The 16,389-nt window shown below is 39.5% G+C and overlaps 1 protein-coding gene across 3 annotated transcripts in view; it reads right to left on the bottom strand.

Moving 5' to 3' along the window:
* LOC117402151 (adhesion G protein-coupled receptor E2-like) overlaps positions 1 to 6,781 on the bottom strand; it is a 30,301-nt gene extending 23,520 nt beyond the window's left edge. For 2 of the 3 annotated variants that reach the window (XM_034913668.2, XM_034913667.2), the window contains exons 1-6: positions 6,413 to 6,778; positions 4,951 to 4,992; positions 4,501 to 4,656; positions 3,493 to 3,642; positions 2,176 to 2,325; positions 1,535 to 1,681 (exon numbers count right to left, since the gene is read on the bottom strand). In XM_034913668.2, coding sequence (XP_034769559.2) covers positions 1,535 to 1,681; positions 2,176 to 2,325; positions 3,493 to 3,642; positions 4,501 to 4,656; positions 4,951 to 4,992; positions 6,413 to 6,443 — 676 coding nt within the window. In that variant the 5' untranslated portion in view covers positions 6,444 to 6,778. Of the gene's footprint in view, positions 1 to 1,534; positions 1,682 to 2,175; positions 2,326 to 3,492; positions 3,643 to 4,500; positions 4,657 to 4,950; positions 4,993 to 6,412 lie in introns of all 3 variants that reach the window. The other variant, XM_034913669.2, reaches the window with a different exon arrangement.
* Between the last annotated feature and the right edge of the window lie 9,608 nt (positions 6,782 to 16,389).

The raw sequence follows: 16,389 nt of genomic DNA on the forward strand, positions 1-16,389 counted from the left end.
GCAATTTTCTACTCTCGATTATCAGCTGTAAATTATCGCGATGATTGTGATTATTGGCTTAATCAATATATAATTTATTCTGCGGCAGGGCAGAAGCTGCTGCTGTAAGTAGTGTGTGTGTGTGGGAATGTAAGGTTGGCAGGTATGTGTTAAATCTATCCCTGCCAGCAATCACAGGTGTGGCCATTCCCCAATTAGGTAATTGGTGCTAATTGGGGAGTGGCAACATGTACAAAAGGAAGGAAAAAAACTTAGTCTGGTGGATGGAGTAAGGTTAGTGTTTTGGAGCTGTGTTTTGTGTGTATTTAACCCTTTGCAGTCCATTTATTCAGCGCGTCTCAGGCGCGTCAGGTGCAAATTTATTTTCACAGGCGCAGTTTATTTTAGACGCGCTGTTTAAAAGTATGTTTTTTCACAGTAAAACCGGTTTAAAAGGCACTACATATCAACAGGACACTCAGTACTGCATCTCCAGCACCGCCCCACCCCTCATTCACTATATTTTTCAAATAACTCAATAATAGTACATACCGATAAATCATCTCTTGATCACTCGTTTTATCACCAAACTCCTCAATAATGCGATCCAAGTCGTTATTTTATTACTATAACATCTAAAAAAAGCTCTGCAAATGTCTGTGATGATCTTTGAGCGCTGGATGCAGAAGCAGCTATCTTGTTTATGTCCGTGTTATCTATGTGGTGCCTGTTTATTTGTTCTTGTTTTTGTATTTGTTTGTTTATTAAATGTGCACTCTAGTGCTTAAACTGCAGCTTCCTTGTCCGAGTCTCATTCCTGCCAGTAACAGCTTGGGCCGGGACGCTACCCTGTCACAGTAACAGTTTTTGTAACGTGTCTTGTTCTTGCTAACTTGTTTACAAAAGAAAAATTAACAACGTTTTTAAAAAATGCTTTCTAATTCATACAAGTTCTAAATTGTGATTAAAAAATCTCAGCTGTTGAACAGTTTCCCATTCCAAACACAGACCGGATGTTACTGTAACCTCCGGTTGGGATCTTAAGATACAGCTCTTGCTAATTTATTTTTTAACCCAAAAAGTAGGGTTGCAACCTTTATAGAATAATGATTAATTAATACTTTATAAAATGTATCTTTATAAAATGTATTCCCCTGGTCCCACGCTACCCTGTTCAAAATAAATGCAACTTTTCTCCAAATTGAAACACAGCTCAGCGAAATACTTCAGGCTGGATGAACATCTTTTTGCAAACTATAGATAAACAAGAGGTTTCTCTGTTCTCTTTTTTCTGTCTTCTATCTTGTTTAGTTTTGTATAGATTTGGCAGTGGATTTTAATACAACAACCTTTGTTTAAGTAATAGGCATTCTACAAATCAAAAGATCAAATTCTGCATGTGAGTGACATTTAATGTGTGATTTATTGTATTCACACATTGATGAACCTTCAAGGTTTAGAACTACCTTTGAATTCCTGGCTCGCAAACGAACCTTCGAGCCTTTGAACACAGCCCTAGTGGGAAGCGTATTCTGCTCTAGTTCTATTTACGTACCTTCACACCGTGTTTGATTGAGTATCCATCTCAATCCAGTATTAGGAAATAATCCGGGATTACAGGAGCAGGTGTAGCTGCCGACAGTGTTGGTACATTGTGCATTCGGACCACAGAGCCAGGGGGTTTGGGCGCACTCATCAATGGCTGCATGAAAACGCATTTGAAATTTCAGTTAGTATCCACTTTGTGTTTCCATTCCCAATACTCTCATTGGGCAGTCAGATGTTAAAAAACATTGTATTTCATGCAATATTACTATTAGCTTCATCCTCATACTGCCCTGTGTGACTTCTGTGGTAATTAACCCCAAGGAGACAGTCGCACGTGTGCAGTTTGTTGATTCATCCGGTGCTAAATGTTCTGTTAGTTAGGATTAAGTTTAAGGTTATGGGTAAAATTGTGATTTTAGGTTTGGGTATGATCCTGTGGATGCTTCTGCAGTACTTCGTTCTGGACAAACGGGACACACTTGTGGTGTCTGTTTTAACCATGTCCGGTTCCTAGTAGCTGAATGATCTCAAAACTTTGTGAAGTTGGGTCTTAAAGGATCGAAGTGATTCTGCCTCAGCAACATGACAAGGTAAAGGATTTGTCCAAACCTGGGTGGAATCTGTATGCATAACAATCTACCCCAGTACCTGTACAGTTGCTTTGTCCGGCCGTGAAGTTCTCCTGCCCAGAACTGGACCTGAAGCCTGCCTTGCAGGAGCAGCTGTAGCTTCCAATTGTGTTTCGACACCAAGCGTTCCGGCCACAGAGGGTGCTGTTCTCTTCACACTCATTTATATCTACAGAAAAACGAGAGAGGAAGTAAGCATTCTTTTTTCAGAGCCCCGTGAAGTGAGTTCTCATCATTTTAGTATTTTCATATTACCCAACGACGAGAGATCTCATCAAAGCGTGACATTGCTGGAAGCAGTAGTTGTGTGAAATGAATACATTTAAAGATCTGAGGCACACAAACTCTTTTTTTGGTTCACGTGGGGTGGAGATGGTGCAGATTCACAGCACGCTCTCATTCAAAACACACGTGCCTTTGTGTGATTTGATTTATCAGTCTGCTTTTGAAAAATGCGACGATGACAAAGTACAACCCTTTTAAATGTATAAAACGCATTTTAGAAAGCCTCTCTCCAATAGATTATTTTATTTTATTTCTATTTTTGTTTTGTAACCTACATCTATTGGGTCAATTGCAGCAACCTCATTTATTCTAACTGATGTGCCCAACAGATGGATTAAGTCTGATGCACTTGCTGGGGTTAACGTTAGAACCACTGCAGCATGACAAATGCTCATTAACTCACTGAGATCCTCAGTTAAACTAGATCAAGTTTAGTACCAACCGTAGCAGACTAAAGCAGACCCTTGAGGTCAAAAAAAAAGATCCACATTAAGTGGATTAAGGCAGTCCTGTGAAGTTAGAGACTATACTTGCTTGCTTGCTGTGATTCGCCCCCTCTTATCAATATCTCCATGCAGATCTGTTTACTAGAAGTTACACACATGAACGCTGTCTATGTATTTGTTCCTTATGCTTGTGTTTCTCGTGGTACACTGTCAGGGGAGTTTGATTCAAAGAATCAGAACACAGGCTCACCTTTGCTCTATTTTATAATACAGTTAGCCTATAGCAATACTGTATCCTGTGTTGAGTCTAGAGGTATTGGGAACAGAACAGATGGTGTAGTTTCACTAAGATGTATCTTTGACTGGGAATCGGAGTAGAAAATTCGCTTGGCTCGTTTGGAGGGTGGAGTTGGATGATTCCTTGTCACTCAAGAGCCTCTGTTTTCTGAGGACCATCGGTCTACACTGCCTAACATCCTATAGAGGGAATGCGGCTGTAACGAATAAAAGGGATCCAATTTATAAATGTTTCAATATATTGTGTAGATTAAAGGATTTGTCCAAACCTGGGTGGAATCTGTATGCATAACAATCTACCCCAGTACCTGTACAGTTGCTTTGTCCGGCCATGAAGTTCTCCTGCCCAGAACTGGACCTGAAGCCTGCCTTGCAGGAGCAGCTGTAGTTTCCAATTGTGTTTCGACACCAAGCGTTCTGGCCACAGAGGGCGCTGTTCTCTCTACACTCATTTATTTCTACAGAAAAACGACAGAGGAAGTAAGCATTCTTTTTTCAGAGCCCCGTGAAGTGAGTTCTCATCATTTTAGTATTTTCATATTACCCAACGACGAGAGATCTCGTCAAAGCGTGACATTGCTGGAAGCAGTAGTTGTGTGAAATGAATACATTTAAAGATCTGAGGCACACAAACTCTTTTTTTGGTTCACGTGGGGTGGAGATGGTGCAGATTCACAGCACACTCTCATTCAAAACACACGTGCCTTTGTGTGATTTGATTTATCAGTCTGCTTTTGAAAAATGCCACGATGACAAAGTACAACCCTTTTAAATGTATAACATGTTTTAAATTTCTAAACAACAAGGTAATGGATCTTATCATTAAGGAAGAGGGAGAGCAAATCTGAGACTAATCTGAGGAGCACGAGCGCTAAGCTTTTAGGGTTTTGCTACACATCGTTACAGCACACTTTCATCAGTCAATTCATGTTATGTATATTGATTGATATGTTTTTTTTTTCAACACTTTGAAAACTGTATATAATTCTCTCCTGCCAGTAGTAGGGCAGCAGTGTGGAGTAGTGGTTAGGGCTCTGGACTCTTGGTCGGAGGGTCGTGGGTTCAATCCCAGGTGGGGGGGACACTGCTGCTGTACCCTTGAGCAAGGTACTTTACCTAGATTGCTCCAGTAAAAACCCAAACTGTATAAATGGGTAATTATATGTAAAAATAATTTGTAAAAAAAATAATGTAATTGTATGTAAAACGTGATATCTTTTAACAAGTGTAAGTCGCCCTGGATAAGGGCGTCAGCGAAAAAATAAATAAAAAAATAACTTGTTGGTAGTTGTGATTCCAGATTCCAGTGCTCTTACCTTTACAGAATGTGTCTCTCTCTGTAAAATTGTGTTTCCCTGTTGATCTGTACCCTGGCACGCACTGACAGTAGAAACTCTCCAGTGTATCGAAGCACGTTGAATGATCAGGACACACAGGTGCGGGATCAGCACACTCATTTCTACTTGAAGAATCTGAAGAATTAAAACATCAATTCTGAAATGCACAAACACACGCCGGCCCACACAGCTATAGACACAAGTGTTGCATCTCTCTACAATTTTAGGAATGAGACAGAATTTAAAAAAAATAAGAATTTAGATCTTTTATATAACATTATGTAATCAAATGTCCATTTTTCCCCATTTTTGTCAGTTTTTCATTAAGTAGATGAAAAACTACAAAGCGATGTGTAAGTCAATATGGTAACGTGACATTATTCAGCAGGTTACCATCACATGACCCACTAATAAGAGACGAAGACTTACTTGAACACTGCACCTGATCCCAGGCTGCGACAATGCAAATACCTGCAAAGAATTCAAAACAGTAATCACTGACTTCATCCCACGACGTTACTGTTTAAACAGGGCAAGCAGTGACAGCAGCATCTACAATACAGGGTGCAGATCAACGACTGACCACAGTATATACAGGGTGCAGATCAATGACTGACCACAGTATATACAGGGTAGATGTGAATGACTGACCACAGTATATACAGGACAATACTCTGCCCACAACTGTTCTAAATGCTGAAATGCAATCATGTTTCTAAACAGACCTAGCATGAAGAAACTACACTGTATCTTCTGTGAGAGCTGGAGACACTTTGTTACAATGCAACGTTACTGAGCGCAAGACTGCAAGTGAGCACTAATATGTACCTGGAAAAGACTTTTGTAGTAAATATGAAAAGAATAACCAGACACTGCACACGTCCTTCCCTTTAAAACCCTACAGCTGTGGACAAAGGTTCTGCATCACCCTATCGAATTAAAGAATTGTCCTTCATAAAGTCGAATGAAACACATTCGGCCATGGCTGTACAGCTGACATCTGTTTTTGCCTACTTATTTCTGACAATGATAAAATGTTTAAGAAAAATTCAAAAACACTCAAAGCTTTTAAAATGAATATCAACTCCCTAATTTCATTCAACTCACTGGCACGTTTTCTGTTCCATCTTTCCATGGTTTTTATTATTTTGTGACATGTCTGTCAGATTTTGCATAGTCCTTACCCCCTAAAATAAACAGCATATAGCCTTTCCATCGTAAACGGATAATCCCGTCTGTTTAAGTGGTATGACCAAAATCCCGGCTGCGTTGCAAATGATTTTAACCAGAGGCAGTGAGCGCGGGCGTTCTATTGTTCCTGACTCCTGCATTACATCAGTCTAGTGCCAGTCTCCATGGCATCAGCTCAAATCATTTTGAACCCACAATACTGCACTGATACGAACATATGAAAAGTTACAAACAAGAGGAGGCCACTGACCCACCATCTAACCTCCTAGTAGCTGATAGAATTCAGAACTTTGTCAAGTCGGGTCTTAAAGGATCCCAGTGATTCAGTCATTTTTATGACTGATAAATATGATCGCTATGCACGTGACGATAACCAAGTTGTCTGTTTCCATGGGTTAGGAATGTTGTGATTTGTTCAGATTGTAAAACAATGAAGACACATTGCAAGTCAAACTTTCAACATCCGTGGCTGGCTGTGGCGCGCTACAGTTTGTATATATGCGGTTCCAGCGCGGCTCCCGAGGTTTGACAAACTTATGCCAGCTGTCCAGTTTCATTCCTGCCAAGCACACAGGCACAGGCACAGGCACACACACACACACGCACAGGCACACACACACAGGCACACACACACACACACACGCACAGGCACAGGCACAGGCGCACACACACAGTTTGAGTAAATACTTTTAGAACTTACCCAGCAGCAAAAGTCGGTAGCTTGCCTGCATGACTGCAGAAATCCCCGTGCGCCCAAAACCTACAGCGCTGAAGTCAGCCGCACCCCCACCAGCCCTTGTCAGCAAAAACACGAACAATTCACGTATTCTCCAAGTCAAAAATGCAACTTTCAATAACTCCAATACACAATTCTGGCACCTTCTCTTCGGCGCAGTATATCACTTGCCCGCATACAGTCCAATATAAGGGTTGCTGGCTAGGACTCTCCCCGTGTGATAATAAGGCTCACAATAGCGGCTCCGTCTGAGACACGGGTTTCCAGCAGTATCTCTAACTGGTTGCGTCTCTCCGCCTCTCTCTCAGCGCACTGAAGCTGGCAGGCAGCGCAACAGCAGTTATTCCGCCGACACACCCATGGGACCTTAGAGGAAACTACCGACAGAGGTGGAGCTGTGGGGGGAGTTAGAGAAAAAGCTCGCTCACACTATTTAAAGCTATGTCAAACAGCTTGGCTGTACGCCTCCCTCTTATTAAATGTAATGTTTACATATGTAAGAACATTGTCACATCGCAAGCACTTTTATCCAATGTGCCACTTTAGAATGTTTTCTGTGGACAAAAAAAAAACAACATTTAAGGAGGGGTCCCGCGGATCATTTTTTTCTTCATTTTTTCTAGTTGTTTACTTTTTTGTTTTTGCTTACCTCAGCTAAAATAAAAATGAAACCGCTTTAAAAATAGTACTGGTTTTACTGCACACATGCTCACACACAGTAGTATTCGCTTGCTCTATCAAATACAATTGTATAGAAGACCGAGCGGCTATTCACAGCGAATCCTCCCAAAAAACGGACATTTTACTATAAATTATAAATATTCTCTATAATACTGTGTATAATTATTTAATCGCTGTTTAGCAGCTCAACGTGAACCGCAAATGAAAACATACACATTCCACGTCCACATTTTCCACCTGTACGCTTGAGCGATTTCGATTGACTGACTTTTATAATTAATTTTATATATATATATAGGTCGATATATGCCAGATGTCAGTTACGTTCTACCGTTTATTTTAATTATATTAAATTGTATTTATAGGGCGGTGTTTAGAGATAAATCAGGTCCGATTCAGTTGCAATTCAACAGTACCCACTGAAAAAAAAAAAAAAAAAACAACCTGCGTAATGTTATTTCATAGGCGTAGGAACCTATTGGCTTAGTCGGGCTGTAGCCTGACTAAATATTTTGACTTTTTTTCATTTGCACGCTTTTGTATGCTGTTTACAGTCTTTTAGAAAAACGTGCATTTCAAAACTCTCCTGTATGAAAGAATGTCCCTCCCCCACAACACACAGGCAGTGTCAGCGTGTGTAGAGAGACACAAAGTGTCATCTTTCAGGGTTCACGCGGAGCCTTAAAAAAAGTCTTATATTTGTTTTTCCATTTTAAAGGCCGTGAAAGGTCTTAAATATGACAGATTTGCAGCTGAAGGTCTTAAAAAGGTCTTCAATGTATTTTTTTTCTGTTTAACACTTTGGATGCCAGCGTCGCCGTTCGGCGCCCAGCGGATCTGTGTAATGTCTGTCACCTGTTTTGTATTGTCCTGATAATTTTAATTAATCAAGTAAATTAGTTGCTTGTTAGGAGGGGAAATAAAGGTATAGGAGAAATGAAAGAATGAGAGGTTGCAACGCAAACGGGAGCGCTGAGTTAAGCGCCGCTCGAGAAGTAAAGAAAGAAAGGAATAAGTAAAGAGAGAAAGGGGTTCGAGAGTTGGTTTTTTTGTGGTATACTACGCCACGGATTTTGGAAAGTTAAACCTGGACGTTTGTGGTTTTGAAGGCGTATGTAGTATCGAAAGCGAACTTGACCTGAATTGGCTGTTTCAACTTACTGCAGATGACGTGCAGGTTCACCGACCAAACTAAGTAAGACCAAACCTTCCACCTTTAGCGGTTGTGATATTTTCCCCTCGAATAGTACTGCATGTAAATTATATTTTAAATATTAATTATAATTATGTTGGTTTAATGGGGTGGGACATTAGAACTGAAGGATTATGTTATAAAGTGTTATTGCAGTCTGCTTGTAGTATGTTATTGAAATCTAGAGGGGGGTGTGTTGATTGCTGACTGGGTTGTTAGCGCAGCCTACAAGGGTTTTGCAAGTGTGTGGATTTATTATTGAGTGTTTATTTTTGTTGTCTGTTTGTTATTGCACATTGAGTTTTATGATGTTCTTTTGAGTGTGTGAGTTTGATTTGATGTTTTGCAGTTTGATTATTATTAAGCACTTTAGTTTGGAGTTCCTTTATTATTTGATTATGTGTTAAACCCCTTCTAGGTGTGCTCACATTTACTGTGCGCATTTAACCCCCCCCCCCCCCCCCCCCCCATTCTACTAAAGCTTTGATTGTACAACGTCACTTTATACTGCTGCTACTGTTTGTAATTACTGAAAGATATTTAATTCAATATGATTTTAATTAGACTAGCAAACAAATATCAGTGGTTTTTATTTCTGGTGTAAAATTGGTATTCTTTGAGCTCCCCGGTTCCTCTGTTCTTTTATTGCTATATCCTGACCTCACTGGACAACAAAGGTGGTGGCAGCGGTTGCGCTACCCGAACCCGAACGACCTCGCCTGTAGACCGGGAGTGAGCGTTACATCTGTACCAGTGGTGTGAATCGGCGACAGGCAGCTGTACCTTGTTGATTAAAAACAACAAGAAACTTGAAAACATGTCACCACAATAAGCAGCACAACTGCTGCTTTCGATTGGTCTGTTAAATATATGCTGTATTTTTTTTTTTTTTTAGCAAATCACACGAAGAGTACCGCGGTAGACTTTATTTCACGTTTACCTATATTGTCCGATTGTTTACCCATTTTTTTTAAATTGGATAATAAAACGCACGTCTGTTAACAACTAACAATTTCATCACTTGCAAAACAGGAACATATTTCCCTTTGTACTTTTGTGTCATTTATAGCTTTTTTTTTTTTTTTTTTTTTTTAAATATTCAGGGATATATCAAAACACTTACTAAACTATGTGGAATGTTGGTGAAAGACTGGAAAACAAGGTTCGCTAAGCAGGGTGTGCTGGAAAGCCTTCAAGTGAGAGTGCAGTGGTGGTGTTTATTTTATTTACAATTCCCTGTCTTTCAGCTTTGACAGCTATTATTTAATAGCATTTTCTTTGAGTAGAAGAAATAAGATACTTACAAAAAAACCGCTATTAAATGCAGTTTTGTTAAGTGCGATTAGCGGGTTGTCAAAGTTTTTTGATTTGGTCCCAGCCTTAATGTCATTCAAAATTTCATAAATATATAATTGCGTTCTCAAGGCTCAAATTTGCCAGCTGTGGGTCGCCAGGGGCGGCCAAAAGTAGTCTCTGCGATTATTTTTTTAATATGCATTCACCACCCGCATCTGTGGGAGAGGGCTTGTCAGGTACGAAATAAAACCTGGTTTCACTGATAGTTTTTTCCTCCCTGATTTTATGAAGCACTAGTGTTTGTTGTTAATGAATACAAACATTTACCTCAATATTCCATGCGTGGTTTGGTAGCCAGTTGTTCAGTATTCCAGCGGCACCGTAAACAAATCAATATATGGGTACTAAAAAAAATATTCTTAATTTAACTACATGTTATAGGATAAAAGTATCAGAAACGGTGTTTACTACTATTACAGTACGTAATAAAATGTATTGGCAAGAGTAATATAATTGTAATATCTGGTACAAAAGTAATATAATTGTAATATCTGTGTTGTTGCTAATCGTGCTTTGTTCAGTTAATTCAGTGTGTTCATAAAGTTTATTCAAAGTCTGCTGTGATGAGCTACTGATATCAAGTTGTTTTATTTTTTACAACTTGTCATTATTGTATTATATTTATGTTTTATTTGGGCGGAATCGATTTGGAGCAGTGATTAAACAGTTTGAATACTCTGGGCAGCAGTGTGGAGTAGTGGTTAGGGCTCTGGACTCTTGACCGGAGGGTTGTGGGTTCAATCCCCAGTGGGAGACACTGCTGTTGTACCCTTGGGCAAGGTACTTTACCTAGATTGCTCCAGTAAAAACCCAACTGTATAAATGGGTAATTGTATGTAAAATAATGTGTTATCTGTATAATGTAAAATGTATGTGATATCTTGTAACAATTGTAAGTCGCCCTGGATAAGGGCGTCTGCTAAATAAATAATAATAATAATATTTTTCACAAATGTGTGCTCCTCTTTTGTTTGGCTGTCAGCAACTTAACTTTCAAATGTTATTAAACAGTTTGAATACTGTATATTCGTGCCGGATTACAGTGGATTAAGGCACACTTGTTGACCATTCAGGTTACAGGAAATCTCAACCATATTTTATACAGTAAATTATATCATGTTTTGCAACCATAAAATGCTAAACTGAAATCCAAAGTGTTTTTGGTTCCTTTTGAAGTGACTATTAAGTAATTTTTAAATACATGTTGCTTAATAAAAAAACACTATAGTGTAGATTTAATCGGGGGGGGGGGGGGGGGGACTGAAGTCACTGAAATATTTTAACTAAGAGTATTTAGTTGGCCCCTAAATTATTTGGCAACCAAATTTTAAAATCTAGGAGCCAGATGCCCCGAAGGATTTTGGCTAACTTTGAGCCCTGGTTCTGTTTGTTGATCAGCTGGAATGAAGTGCTGCTCTATTGATTAAAGAAAGATTGAACAATAACTCCCTTGTCATCAACTATTATCACTGCATTGGTACTGTACGTATGGTACAAGCATCAAAGGTTTGATTCTTTTATTGTCACAATTTACATTTGGTATATTTGCTGTGAAAATGGGTCTTACATTTCTGAAAATTGGTCTTAAAGCCCTTTCATTGCACTTAAGAATGGACTGTTTTTTTTTCTTTAAAATCAGCCAAATGGTACAGTATATAATGTGAAAGCCGGTGATAACTTGATATCTATTCAGCTAGGATGATTCTACTTTTGTCCCCCCAACACCCCCCCAACTAAGTTTTAGCCCTACTAATATTTTTTTGCTTCCTATGCCCATGTGTCATTTACTTACTTGATAATATCCTTGTGGATATGCTGGCTTCACACAACTGTACACATGCTCACACACAGTAAGTATTCGCTTGCTCTATCAAATAGAATTGTATAGAAGATCGCACGGCTATTCACAGCGAATCCTCCCAAAAAACTGACATTTTACTACAAATATTCTCTAAAACACTGTGCATAATTATTTAATCACTGTTTAGCAGCTTAACGTAAAGCGCAGATGAAAACATACACATTTCACGTCCACATTTTCCACCTGTATGCTTGAGCAATTTCGATTGACTGACTTTTATAATTAATAATATAGGTCATTTTAGGTAACAAAGTATCCACAAAACTCTTCAGAATCGCTTGCTCTATGAAATACAATTGTAACGGTAATATATAAAGTGTTTGTTTTATTATTTAATATAGGATGTGTGTTGATATAAATTGGTTTTGATTTGTTGTGGCTTGAACAGAATTGCGAAGTTTGTATCTGTAATTTATTAGAAGTGACTTTTGTTTTACAAAACTGGTGTGTTTTTATATGAGCACTATCGGTAATGCAAGTAGTGTAATGTGTAATGCATAAATGGGTTAATATAGTATGGTTAAGTTATGCTAAAGGTCAAATTTAAAGCTGGCTGTGAAACTTCCCATAATTTCTTATTGACTGCAGATGGTTGTTATATAACATGCAGAGTTCTGATTTGAAGCCAAAATGATCTAAGCGATTATCTTTTACGGTTGTTCAAGGGAAGTTGCTACAGTACAAAACATGGCTGATGTGGGCCAATGAGATTTCAGCATTGATCATCTAACCAGTGATTACAATATTTGGGTAAAAATTGACAGTCAGCTGTGTCCGAACTGATTTGTGATAACGTTTCATCTAGAACAACCAATGCGCTTAAATTTCACACCAACTACTTGGAAGCCGTAAAGCTGTTCGCAACTCTAGTTAAAGCTGTTATTCTCCTTAATTCAAAGTAGGTTATTCCCTGTCCCTGATAGCCTTTCATCAATAACCAATTACACCTGCTGAAAATAAGAGCGGTTTTAAGTTCATTTCACCCGTTTAGCATTATTTTATTTTTTTACATGTTTAAACTTTAGAATAAATATATGAATATTTGAAAAGAGAAATAACTGTGTGGAAAAAGTCAAATAACTTAAATTTGTATTACAAATAATTCATAAGGTAATTAATGACATGACTCGAAGGCGATTCACACCCCCTGACTAGGTGGCAGTAGCACATGGAGTGAGGATTGTATCTGCTTGCCTACACACTTCTTTATCAGGCAGCGCTCGTCTATTGTTTTGAGCCGCGGCTGCTCCAGCGCATACCTCTTGAGAAGCTGTGCGGCTGTGCAGACTTTTAAGCCTGTGGATGCGTGATCTGGTGACTTCTTTTCCGGCTGAGTTCACGCAGACGACAAATTTGGACAGGTTTTCCGTCTGCGTATCGTGAACGCACCCCTACTGTATGTTTGCGCGGTTGCGCAGACATAGTTAAGATTTGAACGAAGGTTCTGTTTAAAGTCAATTTTACAACCAGCTCAAAAGGGGGTAAATCCATAGATATGCATAAAAATGGTGTGTGTGTGTGGTCGGATTGACAGGCTCAACAAACCCTGTGAACGGGGTAGCATTAGGTGAAATACTTTGAGATACAGAGTGGAGATAAAAACAGCTGTTTAAAAGAAAAAAAAAATTAAGTCGCTTTTGTATACACCCGTATCTCAAAGTACTGTCAATTGAGGAACCACACTTGGTATACACAGAGTCCCGGGAGTGTAGATGTGCAACGGGGTATTCATATTGTCAGGAGGGTCCTGGTTTTACTGAAATTGAACCATAAAGATAACGGTCTGACGTCAGTGCTTGGCAGCATTGCGTTCAACGGTTCCATTTCACTGAATAGGGAGACATTGAATAGCCTATAGTTCAGCACACACGGGTCAGATCTGTGTTTCTGTCTGGATAAAAACTGGTATCGGTGATAATAACACTATGTAACACAATTTTTGTTCCTGGGTAGTAAGTGTTATTTCCTAATTGCTTATGCCTCAAATATAGAAAATGGCTATTCCCCACAAACTTTGCTTTTGTGACCAGGACAGTGATATTTTGAAATTTACCTATTTCCAATGAGAAAACAGGCGAATTTGTGTCTTTTCGTTCACATAGTCAGAAAAAAACAACATATGAATCCAAATTAACATGTATTTATACTAAAGTAATACAAAAATGACTACAAAAGATTTAGTGAATAGTTTTTCGAGATTTACGATTATACTGTAAATCACTTTCACGAATCAGCCCCCAAATGTAGTCTCCCATCATGTTCTCGTTATACTGTCCTTGGTAGTGGCGTTCAAAGTCCAGTATATCCTGGTGGAAGCGCTCGCCTTGCTCCTCCGAGTACGCTCCCATGTTCTCCTTGAATTTATCAAGATGAGCATCAAGGATATGGACTTTGAGGGACATCCTACAGCCCATTGTGCCGTAGTTCTTCACCAGAGTCTCAACCAGCTCCACATAGTTTTCGGCCTTGTGATTGCCCAGGAAGCCCCGAACCACTGCGACAAAGCTGTTCCAAGCCGCTTTCTCCTTACTAGTGAGCTTCTTGGGGAATTCATTGCACTCCAGGATCTTCTTTATCTGTGGTCCGACGAAGACACCGGCTTTGACCTTTGCCTCAGACAGCTTAGGGAAGAAGTCTTGAAGGTACTTGAAGGCTGCCGACTCCTTATCTAGAGCTCTGACAAATTGTTTCATAAGGCCCAATTTGATGTGCAGTGGTGGCATCGGCACCTTTCGGGGGTCCACCAGTGGCTCCCACTTGACGTTGTTCCTCCCCACAGAGAACTCGGTCCGCTTGGAAGGGTCCACCATGCAGAAGTAGCAGTTGCTTGAGTGGTCAGTGGGTTCCCGCCAAATTCTTGGGATAGCGAACTTCATGGCTCTCTTTTCCCCTCTGTACCATCCTACAAAAATACGTTTATTTCACCCATGACTAATGTGTAAGATTCTCGCAACATTTTTCATATATGATATATTTTTTCAATAACATTGAAAATTGTAAAACATTTTAAAATTAAAAACTTTTACAATTTTAAAAATTAACAAATTTTATAACAATTCTGAGCAACAATTGTCCATCTTGCCTTCCAGAGTTTTTTTGCAGCGCTCGCAGGTGAAATGAGGTGCCCAGGGTTTGTCTTGATCCCCGACAGGCATGCCGAAATATGCCTTGTAGGCCTCACACATCTTAGCAGATGCTTCCACGGAGTACTTTTTCGCTCTTGTCTTGATAAATTGGCCGCAGACATAGCAAAATGCGTCTACCGGATGCTTGCAGCCTCTTGATGCCATCTCAGAAAAATGCGGATATGTATCCACTTAGGCAGCTGGAACTAAACTGAACTGGTGGGCTTAAGGCCCCTGTATTTATACTACTATTTATATTACTAGAAAGTTCTAGAAGTTACTCCAAGTTTACTCAGCACTGAATCTATCTGGAATGTTCTGGAAAATACGTAAATTTCAAAATATCACTGTCCTGGTCACAAAAGCAAAGTTTGTGGGGAATAGCCATTTTCTATACTTTTGAGGCATAAGCAATTAGGAAATAACATTTACTACCCAGGAACAAAAAAAAAAAAAAATTGTTACACGGTGTAATTAGTGTTTGTGCCTTCAGTACTGGGGAAACTAATTTGTTCATTTAGGAAATACGTTTCCTCCCCCCACCCCACCTCCCCCTCACTTTATGATACGGTCGGGAGTTCATCGAAACTGTTCGTGTTCCATTCCACACACACACACACACACACGGCGTCGGCGGTCAGAGAAACAAGCAAGTGAAACAGAGAATGCAGTGGTGCTTTACAGTATTACCCTGTTGATAAAGATGTCTACCAAACGGATAAAAAATAGTAAAGACTACAATGTATTTGTTATGGCACCTCCTATTTTAAACTCAAATTGCTTTTTGTTTATTGAATATCGTTATTGGGTTTGTGATTATTTGTTTCTATCAAAGTTGTAATTTGCTTTGTTAAACTAATGATCTGACTGACAGCTTTACATGGCCCGGCTTGAACAAAACTCTTGTTTGTCGAGGAACACATTGATTCACATTAAATAAATACTGCCTGCTGTTGCCACATCTCCAGTCTCAGGTACAGCCGTTGCTGTCGCCACATCTGCAGCCTCCAAGGCAGCCGTTGCTGTCGCCACATCTCCAGGCTCAGGTACAGTCCTTGCTGTCCCCACCTCTGTAGCCTCCAAGGCAGCCATTGCTGTCCCCACATCTCCAGCCTCGGGTACAGTCCTTGCTACCCCCACCTCTCCAGCCTTGGGTACAGTCCTTGCTTTCCCCACTCCTCTAGCCTCAGGGGCAGGGATTAACAACATTTGATTTTGCCTCAATAAACCTGGCTTTTTTTTTTTTTTTTTAAACTTTACATACTTGTTGTTGGTTGTTTGATTTTCCAAGATGCCTTCTGCAAAATTATGGAAGTTCAATGGCAAAAACTTTGTTAAAGTAACGTTAAGGTTTGTTTGCAAATGTCCAAAAGGTTAGGAAATTGCAAGTTAAGATAGCCACGCAACCTTAACTCTGCACCCTTGTGTGTTTCCTGTCACACTTGACATCACATATGACATAATCAATGACATGGGCAATGACATCATTAAGCACCGAAGACTGGCCATACGGAAGTCATTGTGATTGGTAACATGTTCAGTAACTGCATTATCTTTGCTGTCAATGTGCTTTAACCAACAACAGATTTCCATGTACTCAGAAATGTGTAATTCATGTTGAGGTATGTAGTGATGAGTATTTGATGTTTGGAAAGGAGTACCTGAAAATGGATGGGACATGCAATATGTGAAACCCTACATGTAAGATAACACTCTCCATTAAATT

This window comes from Acipenser ruthenus, chromosome 34 (assembly GCF_902713425.1).
Source record: "Acipenser ruthenus chromosome 34, fAciRut3.2 maternal haplotype, whole genome shotgun sequence".
NCBI lineage: Eukaryota > Metazoa > Chordata > Actinopteri > Acipenseriformes > Acipenseridae > Acipenser > Acipenser ruthenus.